This window comes from Fragaria vesca, linkage group LG4 (assembly GCF_000184155.1).
Source record: "Fragaria vesca subsp. vesca linkage group LG4, FraVesHawaii_1.0, whole genome shotgun sequence".
In the NCBI taxonomy this organism is placed as follows: Eukaryota; Viridiplantae; Streptophyta; class Magnoliopsida; order Rosales; family Rosaceae; genus Fragaria; species Fragaria vesca.
In genome coordinates, this window is record NC_020494.1 from 12,207,285 (window position 1) to 12,234,060 (window position 26,776).

At 37.1% G+C, this 26,776-nt stretch overlaps 3 protein-coding genes across 3 annotated transcripts; 2 read left to right on the plus strand and 1 right to left on the minus strand.

The window, feature by feature from the left end:
• Positions 1-4,734: 4,734 nt before the first annotated feature.
• LOC101303895 (sugar transport protein 13-like) lies at positions 4,735-9,705 on the plus strand. The gene is made up of 5 exons (XM_004296855.1): positions 4,735-4,864; positions 5,498-5,820; positions 6,901-7,025; positions 8,136-8,427; positions 8,529-9,705. The coding sequence occupies exons 1-5, from the start codon at positions 4,735-4,737 to the stop codon at positions 9,246-9,248; spliced, it is 1,590 nt and encodes a 529-aa protein (XP_004296903.1). The 3' UTR covers positions 9,249-9,705.
• A 6,335-nt stretch (positions 9,706-16,040) lies between these two features.
• LOC101303700 (mavicyanin-like) lies at positions 16,041-17,563 on the plus strand. Its single transcript, XM_004298113.1, has 2 exons — positions 16,041-16,313; positions 17,205-17,563. Exons 1-2 carry the CDS (start codon positions 16,139-16,141, stop codon positions 17,561-17,563), a joined length of 534 nt encoding a protein of 177 aa, XP_004298161.1. The 5' UTR covers positions 16,041-16,138.
• A 600-nt stretch (positions 17,564-18,163) lies between these two features.
• Positions 18,164-25,446, minus strand: LOC101304179 (chloride channel protein CLC-d-like). The gene is made up of 23 exons (XM_004296856.1): positions 24,991-25,446; positions 24,828-24,900; positions 24,498-24,719; positions 24,374-24,420; positions 24,188-24,286; positions 23,899-23,973; positions 23,488-23,576; positions 23,170-23,310; positions 23,012-23,082; positions 22,833-22,912; positions 22,594-22,743; positions 21,880-21,939; positions 21,714-21,788; positions 21,202-21,353; positions 20,929-21,064; positions 20,721-20,849; positions 20,176-20,253; positions 20,026-20,081; positions 19,836-19,919; positions 19,596-19,752; positions 19,362-19,463; positions 19,237-19,283; positions 18,164-18,523 (listed from the first exon to the last, which is right to left on the minus strand). The coding sequence occupies exons 1-23, from the start codon at positions 25,171-25,173 to the stop codon at positions 18,445-18,447; spliced, it is 2,385 nt and encodes a 794-aa protein (XP_004296904.1). The 5' UTR covers positions 25,174-25,446; the 3' UTR covers positions 18,164-18,444.
• Positions 25,447-26,776: the final 1,330 nt, after the last annotated feature.

Here is a 26,776-nt window from a genome sequence, read left to right on the forward strand (position 1 = left end):
ATATATATATATATATATATATGCGCTCCTAAATTTCGACTTTGTGATCACGNTTCCGAAATTTTCTTCCCCTCTACTCAAGTAGTGGGTAGACAAAATATAATGATACAAACTGTAATCCAACTAACTTGTCCAATACCCAAATTGTAATCAACAAAGCACTTCCAAGAATGTATGGATGCTGACACTACTAATGATCATAGAAGAAGAAAAAATTTAGGTTGAAGCGAATGGTTAGCTCGCAGTGGCAATAATAATTTCAACTTTGATTTTGGAAACACTAAGCTATATGTATTCATAGCTAGCCTCATGACTTGTATATAGTTTACGTACCATTTCAGATAGTTGAAGCTCCAAAAAAGTTGCCGAATATTAATTGGTTCAACTTAGTTCAACCTAGCTCGAAAGTCATCTCACTTTGTTCGTTTGTTCTTTTTCTTTTTTTAAGTGAACTTTCGAGCTTTGTAAAAGTGTACAAGTTCGCAACCTTTTCGCTGCGAATATGTGCCGCAGCATTGCATAGAATTTTCTCATGTCGATCTAATCTCATCTAATCTGGATCTTCTTTTATCTTTATCCAAAACTTCAAAAGGGGAAGCAGAGAAAAGTCCAGGATTTCCAAATCCAAAACCCAGATGGTTGGAAGCTGCATGGTTTTGAACATGGTCAAGTTTGACGTCTCCTAATTACACACTAATCCCACAATATCATATATCTGCATCTTGAGGTCATCGCAGCCCAACGTCATATATTCGTATAACTGCAAACCGAGGTTCACTAGTTTGGTATACTAATTTGCCTAATTTCTTAATTTGTATAGAGCATGGCGATCTAATATAGTATGCCACTTGTGTTTGTGATCACATTACGATATAACGTATCAAATCTGAACTAACCACGTAGCACCTTATAAATGACTTTTCTCTTAAATGAAACAAGTCATATATATAGTACAAGATTGACGAAGACCATTTTTAGTTTAAGAGAACTCTTAGCAAAGTGCATTTACATGAACCACGAAGCAGCATCCTATGGATTACACAAGATTATAGGTACTTCTAATAAAAGAACTCTTAGCAAAAGTTCTATTGGATGCATGAAAGAGTTGCTAAACCAAACTCCTAGTTGTCAAGCTAGATATTTTGAAGTGTTGTTTGTTTTGTAGAAAAAAAGTAAACGATGAACATAATATCCATTATTCAAAGCCTTCATGGATCTGCACGGAAAATGGTGGCTATTGTCGTCTCGTCAGGTTAGAGAGTTTGTCTTTAAACACATGTTTTATGTGTGTTTCTTTGGGGTCTGAACACAGATAGAATAATATTCCAAGAACACGCGCGCCAAAAACTGGGATTTCGGATGCTAGGGTTTTCCAATTTGTTCTCCTATTCTGTTCTTATTCTTCATCTTCTTTATTTCTGCTTCTTTCTTTAAATAAAAACTGGAAAAGGAAAGCAAATGGATACGCTTTGTCATTGGAGTTGAAGATAAATGAACCAAATATAGTCTAGGATTATAATCATTGCACGATCTCGAGTTAAATCCTGGAAGTTGCGTCACTGCCTTATCAGCGCACCACTGGCTTTGTTAATTCCTGTGAGTTATGATTTTATTAGGGTTGTTGATGGGCCAATTAATCAAGTGAGATTTAAACGTGAGGGGCACCAACTAACTAAAATCATCGGTTCTATGTGGATATGTGATTTGGTTCTAAATTGTGAGATGGGAGTTCATAATCATGTTCTTAAAATGTCTTTTGGGCCCTGCAGCATGCGCTTATACAATGCTAGTGGGAATATATATAGTGCAGTACGTATCTATATCTCATCTTGTGTTACATTGGATGCTTCGTTTTATTCATGTAAATGCACTTGCTAACCAAAAATTAAAATGAAATCTTCAATCTTCAATCTTCAATTAAAATAAAATTGTGTGTATATCATTGTATTTTAAAGCGTCTCATGTATGGTTTATGAAAATTAAAATATTTTAAAAACAAAATAAGGAAAGAATGTTCTGTTTTATAGATTTTATCTTTTTCTTTATTATCCGAGATTCTGTCTTTCTAGTAGTGTAGGAAACTTATTTCTTTTTTTCTGATTCTCTATTCTATGAGTTCATCTTGAAATGGCATTGGAGGCTTTAATAGAAGCTACGCTACTTCTGTACGAAATTTGATCCGCATAAAGAAGTGAATTAAGATCCCAACAACTTACATACGGTTAGCAAATGTGGAAGAAAAACAATTGTTTTAGGTTGTAGAAATCCACTCGATCGGTACTTAATAATTCTACTTATGTTTCATATATATCTTGCTCGCAATTTTGGTTTGTTTTAGAGATGACCCTTTATGTATAAAACCTAGCTACACATTCTACAATAATTTCAGACACATTTTTCTTCTGTGTATGTTGAACGTTGAACCTTATCTAAGTGATATTCTAATTAACTGAATTCGAAACTTGTTCGTCGACATGGCTACACAATAGTTTACTACAAATCGATCTAACCAGTCAAAGCTAGCTGTATATGGGACTGATATCGAACAGCTAGCCTCAAACTCTCAAAGCCAGTATATATGTGAACTAGTATCAATCCTTTGATACGAATAATGTACGTGTAGATATTTACCAGACGATGGAGTATTATATAAGTATCCATCCATCTCAATCTGTGACGAAGTAGTACGTAAGGTTCAAAGCTATATATGCAAAATAAAACCCTAAAAAACAAAAAAACCAAAGTTTTGGACCACATGCACATTGTCCTCTGCGTAAACGTCTATAGGTTCATATATATATGAATTCGAATTCCAACTTGTGTTTCATTTCTATTGGCTATATAAGTATATATATTACAGCTTATTAGTTCATATTCGTTTAGATTCTTGACGCATGTGGTGACTATGTCTGTGAAGAGCATAATGTGTACGAGTTGTGATCGACCACGCACGAACCTAGTTAATTAATTTGCATGTAAACTATACGGTTGGCATGTCAACGTAATCTCGATTATTTAGTCATTTTTATGGTATTATATCCTTCAATGTTGTACCCCAGTTAACTAATAGATTATTGAGTGTTTAAAATTTTGCTAATATCACCACTTTGAAGACTATATCATTACTCTAACGACTTTTTTTAACACTTTAAGGTAATTGTATGCTGTATATATGCATGTCATACATTAACCCATTGTATAATTTTATTTTAGAAATATGCGATTATCTATCATTTTACACCAACAAATATATGTATATCAGTGTTGCATTAAATATTTTTCAGATAAATTGTTGTATAATTAAAATATTATACATGCATTTTTTCACGCCCAACCTCAACGCATCTTGATCTTACTCTTGTTGTTTGTGGATTGCTAACAATGCTCATTGGCCGAGTTGAGTTTGCTTGATAGGATGAGAGAGAGCAAATCAAGACTAGCTACCACAACCCGTCGAGTTGAATATCAATCATAAATCTTATCGTTTTACTACCTTTGTTTCAAGCCTACAACATATAATAGGGAATTAGGCATCGAACTAATTAGCAAATATCTTGTCATTATACACACCTGTGATACGAGCAAAATAGACTTCGGTTCCTACACGTACAGTTTCGTAGCTCCTTATAACTTTAAACGGAAATCAATGTCTTGACTCTTGACCTCTTAATTAAGTGGGCAGGTATAATACTCCATTGATAATTATTCATGTTTCCGATCATTGAATATTCTTATCATAATGTTAATTATGAGACATGATATTCAAATAACCATGGGGCATTTAGCAAACCGATTAGCAAACTGATAATGTGTTGACAAAGATTAATCGGAGAGAGAATGAATCGGAAAGGAAATGAATGAGAGAGATAATAAGCATTCTCAATATTCATTTGTTTAATTATTGAAGGAATGTGACAGAACTAGAACACTAGAGAATGAATCGGAATAAAAATGAAGTTGATTACAAAAATACTCATAAAATCATCGGGGTAGCTTTTAATTTGAATAAAATGTTGAGGTTACTTTTAAAATTTAAATTCATTCACTAAGAAATGAGAATCAATATCAACTGTCTTTAAATAATGAATATGAGGGAATCATTTCCCATTTTGTTACGGGCCGCACAAGTTTGATTCCTCGGTACTCGGTAGTGTTAGTAATCACAAATTTAGAGAGGAAATGAGAACCCAACTCCCTGTTGATTCATTCACATTGCCTTTGTGGAAACCACCCCCTAAAATTAAAATTAACAAAGATATATTCTTAGCATCAAAACACTAGTTTTTCTATTCAGATTTTAGACACATAGGAAATTCCAACCAGAATGACTCTTCTGGTCAATAGTAAAATACAATTGGCTATTGAAAAATCAAACCCAATTCCTTATTTCCTTTAGACTTTAACCCTCTAATCCAAAACCAATTTGAAATTGAAAAAATTGACTCTTCAATCCTAAACTCACGGCTTCCTTACAAAATGTGTGTGCATTTTGACTATTAAGACTCTTCCAGCCATACCGCACCACGTGGCGGAATCGCAACGGTGGTGCCCCACCACAGGATCCGATTCGTACCTCGTGCTCTCGTCGTCGTCGCCTATATAAGCCACCCCCACTCCTCTGCTCCAATTCCAACACCCTCCTCCTCCTCCGCCTCTCGCTCTCTCTCTCTTCTTCTCAATCCTCCGTCCATTTCTGAGCACCGAAATCCGACTTCGCTTTCAAAACCCGGCGAAATGGCCGGAGGTTTCTCGTCCGCGGGCGGTGGCCGTGAATTCGAGGCGAAGATCACGCCTATCGTCATCATCTCATGCATAATGGCGGCCACCGGCGGCCTCATGTTCGGCTACGACGTCGGCGTTTCAGGTACCAAATCCTCTCTCTCTCTCTCTCTCTCTCTCTCTCTCTCTCTCTCTCTCTTATCTCACAGAGATCGCTTTAGTCTTCAACATTATGCTTTTGCTTGAGCTTTATTCCGGTTAGATCTAGCTCGTCGTTTCCGCTTCTCCGGCGGTTGATGAGCTCCGCACTGGTTTGTTAGGGTTTCGGAAAACGTACCGACGCTTTTTGATTTGCTTTGAGTAATTAATACTTTCTTTGAGTAAACAAAGGCTTCAGTCAATGCCTGTGAAAGCAACACTGAAAGTTTCTATTATTGTAACCGTGTATATAATTATCCGTTATTAATTTTAATTTTTAACTAGCATTTTCAATTAACCGAAACGGATTTCAGATATATAATAATGTTTCTGGGAGATTTATTAATTTTCCTAAATTTTTCATGAAATTTTTGAACAATTTGATCCCAAAATAGGGAGATTTGGTGTGTTTTTTGTTATTTATATAATTTTTTTTTTCATCAAAAAAATAGAAGAGGGATTTTGTGTTGTTGATCCCGCCAAGGGAAATTTCACGGTGATGTGGTTTGATTTCCATTTTTGTTTCGATGCAAATTACCTTTCTAGCCTTGAAAAACTGTTGATGGTGAATTTGATGCAGGTGGTGTTACATCAATGCCCCCATTCTTGAAAAAGTTCTTCCCAACTGTTTATAGAAACACACTCAACCCAGCCAACGACAGCAATTACTGCAAATATGATAACCAGGGCCTGCAGTTGTTCACATCTTCTCTCTACCTGGCTGGTTTAACCGCGACGTTCGCCGCTTCCTACACCACCAGAAACTATGGGAGGAGACCCTCTATGCTCATTGCCGGGTGCTTCTTCATAGTTGGCACAATTCTTAATGCTGCAGCTCAAGATCTTGCTATGCTCATTATTGGGAGGATCTCACTTGGTTGTGGAGTTGGTTTTGCTAATCAGGTAACTTTTATTTTTAACTTTTTACATTACATGACTATACAATATCTAGTGATCTGGGTAATTTTAGTTTCTGAGGCAGACAGAGTGTGGTGTGAGCTTAATTAAGATGCGTTATTAGCCTTGTCCCTTGCAATAGAGACATCATATCAGTCATATCAATTTAGGGTCCATTCCTATTACTATCATAAATCTACCTTGGATTGTTATGGATGATATTAACATGTTCTAGGTACTGACTAGTGACTACACACCTTGGTTTGTTATAAAAATCAAAACATGAGTTGTTTAATTCCATCAAAATATCACAGCAGATATTCCTTTTTTGACTTGAAAAATGTTTGGGGCCATAGCCACGGTCACAGAACACCATGGAGGACTAACGTCCTGTGGGGAACTGGTGGGTCTAAGCTCTTAGATTGGAAGAGAAGCATGCCCATGATCAAATCACAGGCCATGGCTTTCGTTTTTCCTAGAACATGATCAAATCTTGTGCGTCATACTTTTTGGTTAGAAAGGCTTAAGTCATAATCTTCCACTTGTTTTTCCAACTTTTCTGCTTTTACGCCCTTTTTAGGTATATTCTGGTGTTTGACGTTTGTACATGTGGTGAGAACTCTTTACTATTCTGCGGCTAATAGGATAAACATGACATCACAGATTGTGATTTGTGGCCTGGACTTTTATGAAGAGGCCACCTCATCTAATTACTTTGCATCTTCTTGCTTTTCGAATCATTTTCCCTTCAAAAAGTCATGAATTTCTTTGTGAGAAAACGTGAATCCATAGACCTTTCTTGTTCCAATTTTTTCTAGCTTATTCCATCCCTGTGTGGTGTATTTGTTGAACTAGTTTATCTTATCTATTTGTAGGAACATTAAATTCAATTCAACCTCCTATCTATGAACTTAGAAATATAAAAAAGCACCTTCAAGGCACCATTCATGTGATTCTGTTGGATAAAATTGTCTGTGTACAACAAATAGCTTGTATAATATGTGCAAATATGAACTTAATTAATCCAACATAGTATTCATCTGCTTTGCTTGGTCTGTAATCTTTCAACTTTCATGTTACTTACAGGCTGTGCCACTGTTCCTTTCGGAGATTGCACCTACAAGAATACGTGGGGGGCTTAACATCCTCTTCCAGCTCAATGTCACCATTGGAATTCTGTTTGCAAACCTTGTTAACTATGGCACCAATAAGTGAGTTAGTTCCCATATTTATTGTTCAATGTTTGTTTACTGAAACCTATAGGAACAACAAGCAAGTAAACAATTCCTCTGACATCATACTGTTACTTGGAATGAAAGAATTAGTGGTCCTAAAATAGTAAAATGGTATAAGTTGGAAGACAATTTATGCTCAAACCTCAAAGTAACAGAGTACACCTGTTCCTTTATCCAAAGAAAACACCACAGGTGTTGGTTGATATTAAATAAGAATGCATTTGTATAAGCATGTTTTCAAAACCGAGTTTGACTGTAGAAATTAAGTATTAAGCCTTTTGTATCATAAAGTCAACAATTGGGCCCTTAAAATAGACTACTTAATCTACTGTTTAAACTAATGATAGATGAGTACTTCTTAAGGGAGGGTTACTGTATTAAAATATGCATTTGAACTTAGATAGGTCACATTAGGACAGAAAAGGCTGGATGTTAATTTATAGAGACGTGTATGATATTTTTTGCAGCTCTCAATTCCCCTTATTTAATCTTTTTGTTTGTTTTCAGTGTTTGTTGCCTTGGTTTTCTGCTGCTTGTTTGTTGTTTGCGTAGTTGTTTCTTCAATGAAATTATCATTACCAAAAAAAATTCCCCTTATTTAGTTCTTGTTCAGATGGCCTAAACATTTCTAGCTTGTTATGTATTGAGTCAATCTTTGGAGTTCAACACTTAAAAAGATTGAAAGCTGTTCATTTCTGAATAGGTCATTCAAGTACTAATCCATAGAATAAAGGAACTTGTTTAGCTTTTGACTGGAGGTTTATTTAGTTCAAACTCTTATACTTTCTAGTTTCTACATATTGTGAACAACCTTTAAATCATTCCATTATCAATCTTCTTTAGCCAAAACTATTGTAGCCAAAACTGTCTACTTACTGGTTGACCCTGTCTACTCATTGCTTTGCCTTGGAGCAGAATTTGTTTGTGAACTTTTATTAGTAATGCTGAAAAATTTGATCTTTTTTTACAAGAGAAAATAGCTTGTTTTATTTGAACCATAAAAAAGGATATCATTCAATCTTTTGCTTTGCCTCCAAATGCTGGCTTTGTTGCTGACTGTCTTTAATGAATCACTTGCAATAACAGAATCACAGGAGGATGGGGATGGAGACTATCATTGGGTTTGGCTGGTATTCCTGCCGGTCTCCTTACCTTGGGTGCCCTCTTGGTGGTGGAAACACCTAACAGTCTTGTGGAGCGTGGTCGCTTAGAAGAAGGAAAAGCTGTACTTAGAAGGATTCGTGGTACTGACAATGTTGAACCTGAGTTCTTGGAACTTGTTGAGGCTAGTCGTGTGGCTAAAGAAGTGAAGCATCCTTTCAGAAATCTCCTACATCGTAGGAATCGGCCACAACTAGTCATTGCAGTAGCCTTGCAGGTTAGTAATCTCATAGAATGCCTGTTTCTCCTAAAGCTGAATTCACATTCCAATTAGTATTATAAGTATCTGATGTCTTTGCTTTATAATTTTGGCTGCAGATCTTTCAACAATGTACTGGAATCAATGCCATTATGTTTTACGCGCCAGTCTTGTTTGACACATTAGGATTTGGCAATGATGCTGCTCTCTACTCAGCTGTTATAACAGGAGCTGTCAATGTTCTCTCCACTATGGTATCTATCTACTCAGTTGACAAAGTTGGCCGTCGCATGCTCTTACTCGAAGCTGGTGTTCAGATGTTCCTGTCTCAAGTGGTTATAGCCATAATACTAGGAATTAAGGTCAAGGATCACAATGATGACCTTCAGAAAGGCTTTGCAGTCTTGGTGGTGATCATGGTCTGCACCTTCGTATCTGCCTTTGCCTGGTCTTGGGGACCTTTAGGTTGGTTGATACCAAGTGAGACATTCCCACTGGAGACCAGATCAGCAGGGCAAAGTGTGACCGTCTGCACCAACTTGCTCTTCACTTTTGTGATAGCACAGGCCTTCCTCTCTATGCTTTGCCACTTCAAGTTTGGCATCTTCCTTTTCTTCTCGGGCTGGGTCCTGATCATGTCAATCTTTGTGCTATTCCTGGTCCCGGAAACAAAGAACATCCCCATTGAAGAGATGACTGAGAGGGTCTGGAGGCAGCATTGGTTGTGGAAGAAGTACATTGATGCTGACTACCACACTGAAGGAGCCAACATTGATGGTACTAACGGCGCAAAGAAGAATGGACATTCTAATGGGTTTGATCCTGTTACACAGTTGTAGATTTTGAAGAAGCGTCAGGGTTCTGTCTGCACTCTGCAATAGTAGTAAATACATCGTTTAGATATGAACATCATATATGTATCTATCGCTCTTTACCTTTCTTTAGGTCACTGTAAGACCATGTTGTTGAAAAGCTTTATGGGTTAGATTTGGCCCCCTTATCTGTATCAGGAGTTTCGAGAAAATTGTTTCACTTAGAATCATTGTTCATTAATTGGCAGTAGCTTCTACTACTGTACAAGATTCATTGGAGTATATTGCAGACTTTTTTTTCGATGAGGGATAGGTAACAGACTATCTTCCCTTTGAAGACTGAAGTGTTTTTGTTAGCTGTAGACTTTGTGCTTCATTGCTTATGGAGTACGCAGTTGTGTACCAATGTAAGTTTTGTGCTTGTTGTGTTTGTATTTGGTGTATTACTCACATATTCCAACCGTTGTGGTTGTTTCATTAGTACAATCTATCGTTTTACCAGCGTGTAAAAAACAACAGAAAAATGGACTGAACTACATTTGATGAGAAGCCTGCGCTTATTGTACTGTAGAAAATATAACAACCACATCTAGTGTGGAGCATTTAGTTGAAGAGGTATGAGCTATCCTCATCATTCTGGTGTTTCATTGTGCGCAGCTGCAGTTGGACATTGCAGAAGAGGTGTGACTGTGTGAGCTATCCTCATACTGGTGTAGGCATCTCATATCTCCTGTGTATCCTTTGAAGCTTAGTTGCGCTCTTGTAGGAAGCAAGTTATTTCAGGCACGCCATACACAAATTTTGACTTGTCCTGTTTTCCAGTCACTTACCTTTCCAGATTTTGTCCCATAATGCTTGTAGAAGTTGCCAGTAGAGGAAGAGACCAATGCATTGTCCATGACAGTAGATCGAGCAATTCAATATGCTGTCTTGATAGAGTAGAACCCTTTCGTTCCCGCATCCACATGATTTTGTCCCTCATTAAACTGTGACCAAGAGGGAGGCAAATGACCTGTGAGCAATTTCAGATGAAAAATGCATGAAGAGATTCCATGTTCTAGTGTTATGAACTTATGACCAATAGGTCAGATATTAACTCAAATACACAATCTGTAGGTTTGTGCAGCTAGTATGGCATGCAGGTAGTTTGGGATCCATTTATCATGCCAAATGCTCACTTGAGCGCCATCTTCTCCATTGCACTCCTGCTTTTAGAAACTCCAAGAGGTGTCAAGTTCAGCAACCCAAAATGAGCAGCCTTCAGCAATCTAGCAATCAATGAGTCTGGATTAAATACAAGTCTCTAGCCTTGTTTTGCTAGCATTACCTAGTTGAGTAGTTGTAGGCATAAATGTTTTTTATAACCCATGCCGCCTTCTTGCTTTGTGAGGCAAATTCGCTCCCAACTTCTCCAATATATTCATTTCTTGTCATTCTCCAGAAGAAAGATGCACACAATTGATGAAGGTCATCACTGAGGCCCTTCGGCTACAAGTAACTGTTCATAGCATATAAGTGCCCTGTTTGGGCTACAGCCTTGATTAGAATCTCCTTGTCAGCTGCAGTTAAGATCTTTGATTGCCAACCCTCAAGCTTCTTTGTAAGTTTCTCTTTAATGTATGTAAATATTGCGGTCTTAGATTCGCCAACCCTCATTGATAAACCAAGGTATATGTCATGCTCAAACAGAGGACGAAGCATGACCCAAGCGATTGTAAACGAGGTGGAACAAATTGAGCTAGAACAAATGAAGAAGGATGACCTAAGCGATTGTGCCAAAGAGATGAGTGAAACAAAGTTGAGTGCATGAGGACTGTAGATGTGAAAGGGAAGTAAATCGAATAGAGACCATCTTTACATGAGTTCTGAAACAATAGGTCACCAGTACCTAAGCAATATATTTGAAAGTAATTGAAAGCAAGGAAGAAAAAGAGAAGATTACATTTTGTAAAACGAGCAACAAATAGGAGATTTTTACAAATTGAAAGAATGCGAAAGACATGATGTAAGGAGAAATTAATTAGAGAACCTAGGGATAAGGGAAGGATATAAGTATGAGATATTGGCATAAAGCTACCATCGCCCATATAAACATTATGAGGACCATGTTAGGGTTGCGGTTCAAAACTGATTCCTTGTTTGTTTTAGATTCTTTACTTCTGAAGGCTTTAGGTAAGTTATTTTAGCGTATCTAGGATTCTTGGAGTTTATTTTAGAAGTAATGGTTTAGGATTCATGATATGGTTCTAAATCATATTGTAAGTCGGATTAATTGTGACTATAAATAGGACCTTAGAGGCATAGTTTTAAGTGGTGTGATGTGATGTATATCAATTGAGAGTTTTGATCTTGAGTGTTGCAAGCTATGGGAAATCGGATGTATTTGAGAGTTCTATGCTGAGAGTCTAGAGTGTGAGAAGAGAGGTTATTTAAGGGGTGGAAGAACCAAATTGTTCTTCAGTTGTAATCTTCTTCTCGTTTAGTGGATCCATCATAATCACCCGAGGACATAGGTCATGTGGATTTGATTGAACCTTGTTTAATATCTTGTGTTCGTGTTATATTGTTTTTTGTTATTGTCTTCATTCGGTTTCGGTCTTGGGCTAGCAAATTCGGAGGGTGACTCGGATTTCCTAACAAATTGTTATCAGAGCTTGGTTCTGTGGGCTAGCGGAAGCTGGGGATTGAAGACGTTGGAAGGGAGCTTTATTCGAGGTGGAACAATTGGTTCCGTTGAGAGTTTTGTTCGAGGTGGTGGAAAGATTGGCAATCTTGGTTCCTATTGGCACTCAAGGGAGGTGAGCAATAGTAAATGCAGAGGAACAAAATTTGTTTCTAAGAAGGTGAAATTTGAGGAGCAACCAACATTGCAGCAGTCCTTAAAGGGAGGTAGACCCGTAAGGATCCCGTCACAAGTTTGTGGTGGAAATATGCTAGCTCATGCATATTCCACAATTGAGGTGTCACATACTTCAGACAGTAGTGAGAAAGTTGAGAAGCAAATTTGGTGTTTTAAGAGTGATGCGTCTAAAGAAGATACCATTCATGGTGGAAAATATGTATAGAGGAATGTTGCTCAAGGTGAGTTGTGCAAACCATTGAAGATCGCTCTCATTTGGTTTGGCAACTTTAGTGGAGACTTGGATTGCATACAAGTGGTTGCGTTGTGCATGTTTGAGGGAAAGAGTTATTGTCCAAGGGTCAAGTTTGAGTGTTTCTCAAACTTGGCTAACTGGTGTCGGTGAGCCATGACTTAGTTGGTTAAGGTGTTTAACTAACAACTTTGAGGTCATGGGTTCAAACCTCATTAACATATGTAGGGTGTGAGTTATTAATAAAAAGTTAAAAAAAAATAAAAATAAAAAATAAAATAAAAAACTTGGCTAACTGGTCTTCCTGTTGAGGGCGCCATGTGGCGTATTGAGGTGCGGTGGTGATCGTGGCTCATTGAGAAGACCCAAGGAAGCTTGTGTTTAGAGAAAGGTCAAAGATTTTGAGCCGAGGTGGAAATTGTTAGGGTTACGGCTCAAAACTGATTCCTTGTCTATTTTAGATTCTTTACTTCTAAAGGCTTTGGGTAAGTTATTCTAGTGTATTTAGGATTTTTTGAGTTTATCCTTAGAAGTAATGGTTTAGGATTCATGATATGGTTCTAAATCCTATTGTAAGTCAGATTAATTGTGAGTCTATAAATAGGACCTTAGAGGCATAGTTTTAGGTGTGGTGTGATGTAGATCAATTGAGAGTTCTGATCTTGAGTGTTGCAAGCTATGGGAGATCAGATGTATTTGAGAGTTCTCTGCTGAGAGTCTAGAGTGTGAGGAGAGAGATTATTTGAGGGTGGAAGAACCGAATTGTTCTTCAGTTGTAATCTTCTTCTCGTTTAGTGGATCCAACATCATCACCCGAGGATGTAGGTCATGTGGATTTGACTGAACCTTGTTTAATATCTTGTATTCGTGTTACATTGTTTCTGGTTATTGTCTTCATTTGGTTTCAGTCTTGGGCTAGAAAATTCGGAGGGTGACCCGGATTTCCTAACAGACCACCATAAGGTTGGGTGTTAAATAGAGGCATGGCAGTCATATGGTAAGTGGCTCCGGTTGAGGCAGGACACTGGAAGAGAAAAACAACACATGAGGATAGGAAGAAATAGGTAAGGACCCTAGACCTAGGCTAATAACATTTAGAAATTGATTTTCCCTTGATTTTGTTAAATAACAAATGGTACATATCTACATGCGTACAATCGATTATAAGTATGATTCTACATTGAATACAGTTATGAAAATTGCATAGAATCAGGAGCAGGTTATCAATACTGTTAGAAGCAGGTTACTATCTCTAAAGCTCAAGCACCATTCGTCGAATCAGGCTCTTCTTCAGGAATGGAGGATCATTAGGGTAGTTGTTCTTTTAGTTTCTGCAAGTGTGTTTGTTGTTCTTCTTAGGCGTGTTGTCTTTGGTTGTTTTGTTCGCCTCATAGGCTGAGACTGTTTCTTCTTTTCTTTTGTTTTTTGTTCTTCTGATTTGAATTTACAAAAAAAAAAAAATATGAACAAAATTTTCTAGAAATACTACAAAATACTACAGAGCTCTGCAAGTCAAGGACAGAGCCAGCCCTAAAACTTAGGTAAATTCGCGACACTCAAATTCTCAACCACTGCCCACTGCCCACTGCCCACTACCCAAATACTCAAATTGTTGTTGTAGTGGAAAGATTATCTATTTTGTTGACTATTTAGGCTCTCCTAATTCTAAATGTTTGTATTTTCAGAATGTCTAATGAAAATTTGATCATTGAAAATGCATTTCACATTAAAAAAAAAAAAAGGACGTGAAATTTACACTCCCTATTTTACAATTCACATTCTCACATTTCTTTTTGGGTAAAGTTTTCACAAAAAGACAAAACACATGTCACTAAAGAGTAAAGGCAAGATTTAAATTACCAAAAGAGAAAAATGGGAGTGTGGATTATAAAATTAGGAGTGTAAATTTCAATTTCCTAAAAAAAAAAATTACTGAAGCGGTCGAGAATGAGGTGATGATTAGATTCTGAAGTTTTGCGGCCTCGTTTTGTAAGATTTAGTTAGTTTTTCGTAAAAATTTCTCACACTGTCAAGCTTTGCGGCCTAGTTGATTTTCTTTTGTTACAGCATGACCGGGTAACAATTTTATCCTGGCTCCCCCATTGGTGGAAGTTATTGTTGTAGCTCCTCCATAGAATACGGTACCACATTTGTCTTGATTTAAATGAAAAACTATCCAAAATGTGGGCTTGTTTATATAATTTTCTATAAAAATAAGCGAATTTCCGCTTACTATAGAAGGTGCAAACCCTGCATTATATTGCTTCTGCTGAAGCAAAAGTTTGGTTATCAAATCTTGATCAAGCTCAACTAACTTGTAAAGAATAAAAGAAGCCGTGTTATGGTCACACACGCCCATGTCACTTCTTAAAAGGAAATGTAGATTGCAAGACTGTCCTTGTCCTATGAACAAAGCAATACTCGATCTCAAGTCTCAACTGCGATCAAATTATTGTGGCAATATTAGAGCAATGTCATCATGGCACTCACCAATATGAACAAAACTTTCTGCAATACTAAATAAACAAATGAAACTGTAATCATGGCCAGACTCATCTCGTAGTTGAAGATGAGCCTTCTACGACTCCCCACCACCAGCACTAGCTAACTAGCTAGCTATAACCAACAAACTGAAACCCAGCATTCTTGCCTTTCACGTCCTTAAGAACTAAGTGAAAATCAGAACTCTAAAAACTAGCACTAATGCATTTGTTTTCGTCTCAATCGATCAATGCCGGAAATGTCATCAGAACTCAATATATCTATTTCAGTCCCTGTTATTTTTTTAATAAGTTTGTCCCTGATAGTAGTTTATAAACTATGGGGATGTTATTGGCACTAATGCATTTGACACAAATTAGGGATTAGAGTCTATCTACCAATTCTGAGAATAAAGAAAAGTTAACACTGTGTTTGATTGCACCCTACGATCATGGAGTGAAAAATTTTGTACGATCATGGAGTTACTTAATATAAACATGATGATTCGTGATTCATGGGACGGAACTCGGATTTGATTAGTTTTGATACATTGATGGATCACATCATAGAGATCAGAAGATCGTTGTTACTTTCTTTCACTTGGATTGGAATGTCATTTTATTTTACCAAACCAAAATATTCAATCCCCTTTTCCCTACAGATTAAGTGACCCAGTTGACATGGCCTTTATAACTCGCTCAGAGAAATTAAGATGTTCCTTTCCCCCAACAAATTTCCAAAACCAAAAGTGAAAAATAAATAAATAATTAGGACTGAAAAGATTAACGGCAACCAAACACTATTCCGCTCACAAGTCAAAAATGTTGATTTGCCAATCTTTATGTCTTGTTTGGTTCCCGTAATAGAATGGTTGGGAAGTAAAGTTTTAACATTTTCTCTCATAGTTATCCTGCGTTAGTTGCATGTTAACTCCCTAATTTAAAGACCATTATTATACACTTTCAATTTTGTTCAAAAAATATTCGGTTTTGAATTAAGGATAATTTTCTATCCATGTACAAACCAAACATTAGATAAAAAAGTAAATACGATTTCCGATTGTTTTCGTAGCGTTTCTAAATTTGACAAGAAACTATTAGAAAAATCAAAAACTAGTTTTTATTTTTAACAAGGTCTTAGAGGAGTTAACACACACGAACCTTGATCAGTCCTCCATTATTCCTTTTTGGGCTCAAACTTTCGATCGGTTACCTTCAACTTTCCAACCCGGTCATTCCTCCTAGAGCTATATATACTGCCTTAACGTGAAGTAACTCATTCTCAAGCTCTGCCACATCCGAAGTTCAAAGTAGCCATCTTCTAGTACTCTCATTTTACAAAGCCATGGCTTTCATGATCAGAGCCTTGGCTGTGGTGGTGGCGATGATGGCTGTGGTGCTGCAAGTTTCGAATGCAACTGAATACAAGGTTGGAGACTCGGCTGGATGGACCACCATCGGAAATGTCAACTACAAAGAATGGGCTGCTACCAAGACCTTCCGAGTTGGAGACGTTATCAGTGAGTTCAATTTTCTTCATATGTTTTCTCTTTGCTTGTTCAGGTTTCTCCATAGATGTAATGAAACTCATGCTTCTCACTTCTCAGTTTGTCTTTCTGGGTTTTCTTCATGTTTTAATCATTTCTTTTTTTTTTTCGTCTTCCAAGGCGAAACACTACTGGGAAATCATCACTGTCTTTTTTACTCCAATTTGAGATGGAGCAAAAACTTTTAATTATGTTTCTCATGCTGCACGCCTGCATTTTGGTGCAGTGTCTTCAAATTCACGTACAAAAGGACCCAAGGAAACCCACTCATATATGTTTTTTTTTGTTTCTTTGGGGGTCGATCTGGATCCCCACTACAACTCTTACATTACACTTTTGCAATCCTGTATCCTGTGCTTTATGATTCATGATTATTGAAACTAAGGAGCATTGAGATTATTTGGGAGTAGAATATGAAGCTTAAAGGTATGAGGCAACATGGAATTAAGAATAATATAAGATAAAAAGTTGAGAATATAAGGTGATATGTCTGTAAATTGAAACCTTGAGCTATATAATTCGTTTCTTTGTTGCCGTTCTGTATTGGTTTTGTAAGGTAATCTGAATTCAGATTCTAGCTAGTGAAAAGAATTGTCAGATCTCAGGCAAAGACATCGACCATTCACCTACTTATCCTGATTTGATGATACATTTCTATACTTTCGGTGTAACGACCTTGCCCACTTAAGAAAAATGAACTAATAAAACTGGGGTAGCTAGTTAAGTAATCAAGTTACCAAAAACACAAAGTGATGTTCCAAAGCGTTTTCTTCTTGTTCAAGTATAGGAAGCTTCATATGTGCAATTTTTTCGGATAGAAACAGAATCTCATCGTTATCTTTGTTTGTTGGTGCATGGGATCAGAATTCACATACAATGCTCAGTTTCACAATGTACTTCGAGTTACACATGCCATGTACAGGTCCTGTAATGTTTCAGTCCCTTTGGAGTCCTTCAGCACCGGAAACGATTCCATCACAATGAAGACCAAAGGCCACCATTTCTTTGTTTGCGGTGTTCCCGGTCACTGCCAATCCGGTCAGAAGGTCGACATCAATGTACGCAATGTACCAATTGCTGCAACTCCTTCTGCATTGCCCTCCCCTACTACAATTGCTGCTGCAAAGACTCCCGCACCGTCTCCAAATATGGCTGCTCCCCACAAAATTGCGTTGCTAGGATTAATAACAATTGCAACTCTAGCATTTTTTGCTTCTGGTTAAGAGTTGTAAGGCGTGTCCCTCGAGTTTCCTGACTGCTTTATTCTGGGCATTTGAGTTTTCATCATTTTTGTTGGTCAGTATGGTAGTGTGAAGCTTTGGTTCTTGAAATAGACAGCTACAACGTACGGTATATGGATTACAACAGTTTCAAATAAATTTCAGAGAATCCCCATTTATCGATTCAAGTAATTGTTTCTTTTTAGTCCCCTCCAATCTAGAGCTGCTCCTCCTCGATCTTGCTTTGTGCCGAAAAAAGAAACTCATGAAAGTGAGATTTTCCTCCCTCGTTCACAATAGTCCAGTTCCAAAATCAGGTTTATTCACGTTATTCTGGAACCAATTGTTATCAGTGAACATTGACAATTTACTTGACAAGTTCTTCAGCTCTAATTCCATAACAGATCCAAGTCAAAACTTAATTGATAATAATTTGTATTGAGAATTTGAGATGCCAAACTTTTTATAGATTAACACATAAAATCTGGAATTTGTCTCGAACAAAATAAAATGGATGATCAGATGTCAAGACACAAGATGGCTAGAAGTGTTGCTCAACAAAACTAATAAATTAGTAGTAATATGAACTGCATCTTTCCCTGTTTTTGTGATCTGTAACTTGATATGTCACATCAATCTGCTATCTACTTTTATGCTTCCAGAGTTCCAGTCAGATGTTACAAAATTTCAGATGGGTGTGGTGCATCATCCCTTCTTCCAAGGGGAAAACAATTAATGGACCGACTCTAATCCTAGATACTTGTATCTCTAAAAAAACTACTGTAAATCTATAAAGAAAGTAGCAAAACCTAGATTTTTGAGGTATGGATGGGGGAAGAAGAAAAGAATCTAGTCTTCCACAGCTAGAACAGCCAGACATGGTGTCACGAAAGAAGACCAGTGAGTAGCGGGCGCTCCATATCTCCAATCCACTTGACCTTTCTCTTATCACAATGTTGTGCTCTGCAATCACAAAATTCAAAAGGAGATTAACAAGTTGAAATTATACAATATGAGATGCATGTTCGGGAAACCATATTTGCAGTTTTGAAAACATGGATACTAAATTCTGCAATCACTACAGCAACAAAGAGGTGTTTATGACACAAACAGATTCTCCAGAGTTTATTCTTAACAAAGACTTGAAGAACAAGAAATGCTCTGTGCCTAGCACAAAGAGAAAATGGCAACAAACTATAAAACAGAAAGATGTCTAAATCCAGTATCAGTGAAATAAATGCAAATTGCCATATAGTTTCATCCAAATTTAAGAAAATGAAAAGTTCTTTATGAGTCTGGTATGGGTCAGCCAACATGTATTTCTCAAACATATACTTGTACATGAAACCCAAAAAAGCCTATGACTACATTAAATCAGTTTGTGTACTAAATGATAGTGGATCTGTGAGAAATTCATATCTCACAACCATGTCACTTGTACACAAGTAGTCCACATGGTGACACTTAATTGTGGCTTTTCGGGAGAAAAATATATATCACCAATAAAATACAAATTACACTCAAAAACGGATCTTGACAACATGATCACCTTATACATAAAACCCTAATTTGCATTTCAGGACCAGGCCATATCAAATGTCACAAGCCTGCCCGATCAAACTCAGACTATCCAATGCAAATCCATAGTTTTGAAATGAGTAAAGTAGCATAGAGACCTTACACTAGTCGATTGGAGTTCCATTGAAGCAGAATCCTCATTCTCCTGCAAGATAAACCATCAAAAGTCAATATTGACAGTTCCCCAGTTGGTGAAATGTACCTGAGAGATGGATGGCCATACCTCAATCAATAAATCCTTTCTGGTAATCAAACCAATCACACGAGATGGCCGGGGAACAACAAGTATATGTCTCAGACCTAACTGACGGAAAAGATTATATACCTGCATCATCATCAGCGATATGAGTCACATAACATATATGCATCAAGAGCGATATCACTGTTAACAGAAGTGAAACTATATGTCATGATAAGAAACTAGGAAATCTAGAATAAATCGAAGTTAAATGTTCACCTTTGTCAAAGACATATCCTCAGGGACGAGGTAAGGAGATGGGTTTAGAAAGGGGGCGAGATCTATGTACATTTCCAAGTCGTCTGAGCTCAGATGTATATCATTTATAGATAATCCTTTACTGGAAGCAGGTTTAACAAACTCGCTCAAAGTGTGCCTGAAGTGCAGAAAATCTGTCATAAAAAAATAAGATTGTACAAGAGAAGCCAAACTACAACCTAATTTCAAGCTCCCACTTGCCTGATAGACCTAGCATTTCTGGGATCACATGGCAAAGGGCTATGCTGGAAATCTACCTTCGACTGCAGAAGTACCAACAAGTGACTGCATCACAAACCAAAAGCAACCAAGTTAAAATATTGTCGACATATATTCTCTTTGCCTAACAAATTAAAACAAGCATTTTCGTAGAAGAATAAAAACAGCATACCTACGAAGCATTAGTCCAATGACAAGTGTTTCTCCATTTCTAGAATGATCAATCACCTGCAATACATTATAACAGGAAACACAAATTCTATATCAGATTAGAGAAAGATACACAAACAGAAACAATGAAGAATACTCAAGTATGACATACAGGGTAGCCATTATGGATGTTGCTCCGTAGAATAGAAACCAAATCTGCAACCTTCACAACACGAGGGAAGGAGATCACCTTCAGAAAAAAGACAATGGAACACCGTCAGCCAACTATTACAAGGAATAAAAGTATAATAAATAAATAAATAAATAAGAAAGAGGTGATGCATTAGGAATTGTGTTTTACAAAGGACCATACCTACACTGTGCTCAGACAAAATAGAAAGATGCTAATATTGAAAAAGTAGGAAGGTTAAAAGCCAAAATATTGAGAACCCTTAAATCCCCACTTATCCAGTATAGTAATAAATCCCCACTTATACAGTTCCGGACATGTAAGTATAGTACTTGCAAATATGGCTCAATTCAAATGTCTGCGTATGAGAAGTTAAATTTGGTATAAAAAAAAAAAAAAAAATAGAGGATACTATAGCTACATGTTCACGCAAACAAGCAAGAAAGCCCTTTCTATTATATTAGTATAGCGCTAGCAAGCCCCTTGTCTACAATCATAGAGAGCTATCAAATTGAGAAGAAGTTCACCCTTTTTCCACAGGCTTCCTTAGCTGTCATCTTCCGCATTTGATATTTGGGTTTCGATTCTAATTGCGGAATGCTTCTCAACCGTGACTGTTCTTCATACAGGCCTTCATTGAATGCATCACCAACAGCCTGAAAAGATAAAATTTGTAGGTAATTTCCACTATCTTATCAATATAACCAAATGTTTACAAAATTCTGAAAGATGTACCTTTGAAATAAGAAGAACAAGCATGATAAGAGGCAAAAATTTCAGATTATTTGTGATTTCAACCATAATGACACATAGAGACACTGTGATTCGCATTGAACCTCCAAGAAAAGAAGCTGCCCCGAGTAGTGCATATCTGGCAGAAAATCCAAGCACAGAAGCAAGTGCATTAATGAATTGAATGTATAGCGAATGTAGATCTTAAGGGAAAAGGTCTGTCAGTAGAATAATGTGAATTTGACCAAACTAATATTATGAGTACAAGAGACTTACGTCCCCTCTTCAATGTTGAGCTTCTTGTAGAAGTTGACAACAAACATGCCTACAAGACGTCCATATGTTGATCCTATCATTATTCCAGGAACAAATTGACCAGCTGGAACGGCAGTACCAAATGTCACAACTGCTAATGTATAAAACATAACCTGCAAGAAATTAGGGAGAAAATGTTATATAAAAACAAAATCAGGAGCAAAAATTGTCCTGATTACAAATTTTGTCAAGGACCTGATCACATTACATTGAAGGCATAAGATTAGATAAAAGAATGCCAAGGAAGTGTGCTGTAATTTTAAAACCAAACAACAGATGAGGAATAGCTGCTATACACTCTTAAGGAACAGAATACCCAAGACAAAAGTTATATACAAAATACAATCTGGTCAACTAACACCATCTAGATAAGTTACAAAACACAAAAGCATGTTGGCATATCACTATATCAGCAATCCAGCAGTACATATAGAACAAAGAGACACGTTGGGCTAAGTAAATATATGCAATACCAAGAAGGTCAATAAACTTTGGGCGCTGTACTCGTGTATTGTTTTTGCACTAAACAAATTCCTGATAGCATCATCCTGCAAATACAGAAATAGAGTATGTAGTAAAACCACCAAGACAACCTACAATCTAAAGGGATAAGATATTGATTACAGAAATTCTTGAAACCTGTGTATTGAAGAAAATAGTTGCAAGATCATTGTATTCATTGTCCTTGCTGCAAAAAAACTGGAAACAGCATGGAATTAGATAATGAATAGTCTGAACTACCTACAAAGATTATAACATTTACCGGAACTCTGGACACAATACTCAGAAAGGAAAATGGAGCCTCATTAAGTCTCTTACGTTAATAAAGCAAGATAGTTCCCAATAACCTATGGTTACACAAGAGACTCCTAAGTAATCAGTTAAAAATGTTTTTGAGTCGGTACAAATAACTTAAGGTTTTAAATCAATAAAAACAAACTCTAAACTGATGAAAAATTATGAAATTATTGCTGATATGCAATGACTGTATCTGCAATATGTTGACACCATGAAACCCAAGAGGCTTCCTCGTTTAATGAGCAACTCCAGGTGGTTATTTAATCGATAAAGTACGTCATAGATGCACTTGGTCTATTAGACAAGTTTTTCTTTTTCATCAGTAAAGACCACTTACACCTTCAAATAAAAGAATTAGTGGACACTATCACCTTCAGGTATAAGTTTCCCATGCAATTTAAATGTACCAAATACTGAAACTTTTTCATATAATGTGAAATACAAATACTAGAACCCAAATATGAAATTTACAGGCTAGAAAAAATGGAAACTGCAAAAAGCAAAACCCAATAGACAACCTGAAAACAAATTGAGAAGTAATCAGTACACTCTTACATTAACATAATTTCCATACGTTCCTGGAGGCCGCGGGCACTCAATACCAGAATCTGGATCTGCTTCAGGGCATTGACTACATTTTCTTAAGAGTGGTAAACCAAAGGAAATAATTGACGTTATCAGAGAGATGAGACACGCTTCAATTATCTGCATTTTGGTGTTCCACGTAAAGGGATTATAGAAGGAAGTTGATAGTGACTTGACCATATTGACCATATCTATAATGAAAACCAGACCTTTACTCGATTCCCTTTCTTGTGTAAATAATTTCGGCGCCAGTGAGCAATGTAAAATGTAAGCTGATTAAACAAGGCTCCTGAAAAATTATGCCAACAGAAAACAAACCAGATGTCAGGTATAAAATTTTGAGAAACAAGAAAAAAAAAATACATAGATTAGGGAACCCAGAACTTACCCAGTAAACCTCCAATGACCCCAATAACCGCCATTGGCAAGAATTCCTCAAAAGAATAGTCCTCTTGACCACTAAAGATAATAGTTAGAAAGCTTGCAAAGGCAAAAAACTATGCAGGTTAAGATGTCTAGAGAAAAGAAGAAATGTTAGATCTTAACTCTGATATATCCCATATTATGAAGCCACCTGAGCCAAAATGTCCACATTTTCCACTCTTGCACCATCCCATTGCAGTACGCACCACAACAGCCACAATTGCAGAAGTGAAAAATACACGCCACATAAGTTGACTCCTCCACCTTCAAGATGACAAAACATAAAAGTCAATAAAAACGCAAAACGCAGAAGCTTAAAAGAAAATTAGTGTTAGTTTGTAAACACTAACATGTATATAACTAGGACTATGTTTATGAATATCCAAGAAAAAGACATTGAATCACAGATTAACCGCATAAACAAGAATGGAACTTCATTACCAAGATGTAACTTCTTCCAGTGCAAATAGTACACCACCAACAGGAGCTCTGAAAGCAGCAGAGACTCCAGCTGCACATCCACAGGTTACCTTTTCAAAAAATAACACATGCAAAATGAGCACCATCTAGATATATATAACTTTTATCACTAAAGTCTTTTGAAAATAAATGAAAAACAAGCAAACAAACTAACAAACTACTCAAAAGACATTACTGTGTCTGATTAAAATTAACAGAGACTTTGACAACTAAATATTTTTTTTCTTTTAACAAGTTAGTACTACAGTAGTATATGTTTTCTCAAGTTGCCAAAACAAATATATAAACTTTTTTGATACCTAGTACATATTACTTGTTTAACAAGTGATTAAAAATGGATATACTGTTACTTGGAATGCGTAAATCACTCACAAGATCACGGCGATCTCGATCACTATTAAAAATTTGTAGCCACCTGTACCTGAGATGGTATTTTGTAGATCCACCCTGTAATAACATAGATTTGAAAGTGAGGAATCATATGTAATAAAAGTTTCCTTGAAACATAATGCAAGTACAAGAATGTGCAATCAATTGTTAACATAGTCCACCAGTTGAAGAACCCTTTAAAGAAAAATAAATCTAAAGAAATATGTTGCTTTGGAGTGTATACTGTAGATTATATAATCAGAGATGTTCAAAAAGGGCATTATGTGCTTACTTGTCCAAGCAACGAAGCAATACAAGCACCAGTATGAACAAGAGGACCTTCTTTGCCTAAAGCTAGACCACCTCCCACTGAACCAATGCTCCCAAATATCTGTGCAGTCACCAGAACACAATTATAACGTAACGTACATTGTTCACTCCTAAAATAAGTACAGAATACCGAAGAAGATCACCACACCTTTCCGATCAATGTTCTGAACAGTAGGACACCGTGTATGTCAACCCCTGAAACATTTGAATAACAGTTAGAAGCAAACTCGGCCGGTAAACTTCACAATAAACACACTGCAAATCCATCTTACCATTTAAATACCCCTTGATTTCTGGAATACCAGACCCAGCTGCTGCCGGTGCGAATTGTGTAATGATATATACAGAGGAAAAGACCAAAACTAAGTTGATTAATACGTACACCACGAAACCGGCAAAATACGATTTTTGTATTATAGCAAATGTCAGTGCAAATTTCCAGCCTGCAAAGTTCTCAACCGAAATATTGATGAAAACAGCAGCTAATCCAGTACCTGAAAACAACCGAAAAAATTCCGAAAACTCAAATTCAAAAAAATGAATCAAATTCTACTCTAATTGAAGCTTCATTAAGTGTTACAGACTCAAATTCAACGACTTACCGATTCCGATAAGCAAAGCAAAGAACCACTTCACAGCCACATAATATCCAACATAAAGCTTCCCTCTCTGCGCCTATAGTTCTCATCCAAACAAAAACAATCAAATCAATCCAAAATTCAAACCAAAAATTTCGAAGCGGAATATTGAAGTGAGAAATGTAACCTGCTCTTCCCAATAAGCGTAGTTCTCGATGACTTCATAGTCAAGGCTCTCGACGCCGCCGCCTTCGTCGCCTTTCTTCCTCAATCCAACGACGTCGTTCTCGGCGTCTTCCGAGTTCGGTAAGCGAGACCAGGCCAGCTTCGGCGCGTCGATGATCCCATTCTGCAAGTGATTCGACAGCATCGCCGCCGCCGTCGATGAATTCGGATTTCCGATCAAACCCTAACACCACCGAATTCCGACGAATCCCGCACCGCACAGCATAACCTGATCGGAGATTTCACGGTGTAATGAATCCAATTCGATCAAAAAGGAAGAAGTAAGCTTGCGATTTGAGTGGTGGGGAGAAGTGCTTATAGGAGAAGCGCTTATGAGTTTGGCGGTAGAATTGAACCGTGAGCGACTCTCTCCGCTTTGGCTCTGCTCTGTCTCTCTCTTTTTACTATTTTTTGGGTTGACTGTGGACTCTGAAAACCAATGCTTTGCAACGAAGCAGGTGCTGGAACTTCGGATCCTCTACAGCGATGGCCTACTTTAAGATTTATTCTTTGGTTTGGTGATTGGTAGGGCTTTGTGGCTGAGGTTAGTGATGGCATTTCACGTGTCTGGGAGGGTGACGTGGCGGTGGGTTCGCTGGGAGAGAATGATTTTTGGACCTACGGTTATGGAATAAATCAAAATTGATTTAATTTGTTTGGTGGGTTGATGGTGACGTGTCCAATGAAGTGAGCAAAGATGCATCATTATTATTATAATAGAACAGCCTCCTTCCACCGAGGGATCCTTATTTTTGGTCACTTTCTAGGGATAGGGCATTACACCATTTTCCAATTGAATTTTTACATCTCCACCGTTCATATCTTAGGTCTATATGAGTAGATCACCTCTACAAAATTTCATATCATTTGGTGATCGTTAAGACTTTCAAAAGTTTGATTTAGTTTTAATGATTTTGAACGGTCCAGCTTATGTCAAACTAAAACCGTTGAAGGTCATTAAAACTAAATTGAACTTTTGAAAGCCTTAACGATCACCAAATCATATGAAATTTTATAGAGGTGATCTACTCATATAGACCTAAGATATGAACGGTGGAGATGTAAAATTATAATCAAAAAGTTGGTGTAATGCCCTATCCCTATAAATGGCTTAAAATAGGGATCCCTCATTGGAATGACCCTGTATAATAGAAAATAGAGTAAACTATATATTAGTTACTAACCAAATATCAATTGACAAAAAGATCCATTAAGCATATTACTAAACAAATAAGGACAAACATTTACAAATAAGGACAAACTGTTATATTGTTGCCATGTGGCATTGCACATTTACAATTTTGTCCTTAATTAAAACATATTTCCTTGCTACTGTCTCCGATTAGAAATCTGCTGCTACTGCCTCCGACTGGAAATTTGCTGCTACTGTTGCCGACCAGAAATCTGCTGCTACTGCCACCGACTAGAAATCTACTGCTACTGAACCGATCGAAAAATTTCCTGCTACTACACCAATCGTTTACAAACATTCTGCTACTGTAAACTGAAGAAGTTACTACTGTCGAACTAAACAAAGTTTCTATGTCGCGATTGGAAGCCTTCTGCTACTATCATGATTGGAGGTCTTCTGCTACTGACCACTGAATAGTTACTGCTACTATGAAATGTGCAGTAGCATGACTCATACTCGTCCACACCTATCTAAAATCAACGACAATCAAATTGAAATTGTGTGAACAAGAATCAACTCACCTTCCCCCTCACCATCCTCACCGTTGAGTCCACCC

Coding starts and splice junctions, on each gene's coding strand:
- LOC101303895 (XM_004296855.1), top strand. CDS start 4,735: ATGGCCGGAGGTTTCTCGTCCGCGGGCGGTGGCCGTGAATTCGAGGCG. Junction 5,821..6,900: donor GAGTTGGTTTTGCTAATCAG/GTAACTTTTATT, acceptor TGTTACTTACAG/GCTGTGCCACTGTTCCTTTC. Junction 8,428..8,528: donor TCATTGCAGTAGCCTTGCAG/GTTAGTAATCTC, acceptor TTTTGGCTGCAG/ATCTTTCAACAATGTACTGG.
- LOC101303700 (XM_004298113.1), top strand. CDS start 16,139: ATGGCTTTCATGATCAGAGCCTTGGCTGTGGTGGTGGCGATGATGGCT. Junction 16,314..17,204: donor CCGAGTTGGAGACGTTATCA/GTGAGTTCAATT, acceptor GCATGGGATCAG/AATTCACATACAATGCTCAG.
- LOC101304179 (XM_004296856.1), bottom strand. CDS start 25,173: ATGCTGTCGAATCACTTGCAGAATGGGATCATCGACGCGCCGAAGCTG. Junction 24,287..24,373: donor TCAGAACATTGATCGGAAAG/GTGTGGTGATCT, acceptor GTGACTGCACAG/ATATTTGGGAGCATTGGTTC. Junction 21,789..21,879: donor CTATTTTCTTCAATACACAG/GTTTCAAGAATT, acceptor CTGTATTTGCAG/GATGATGCTATCAGGAATTT.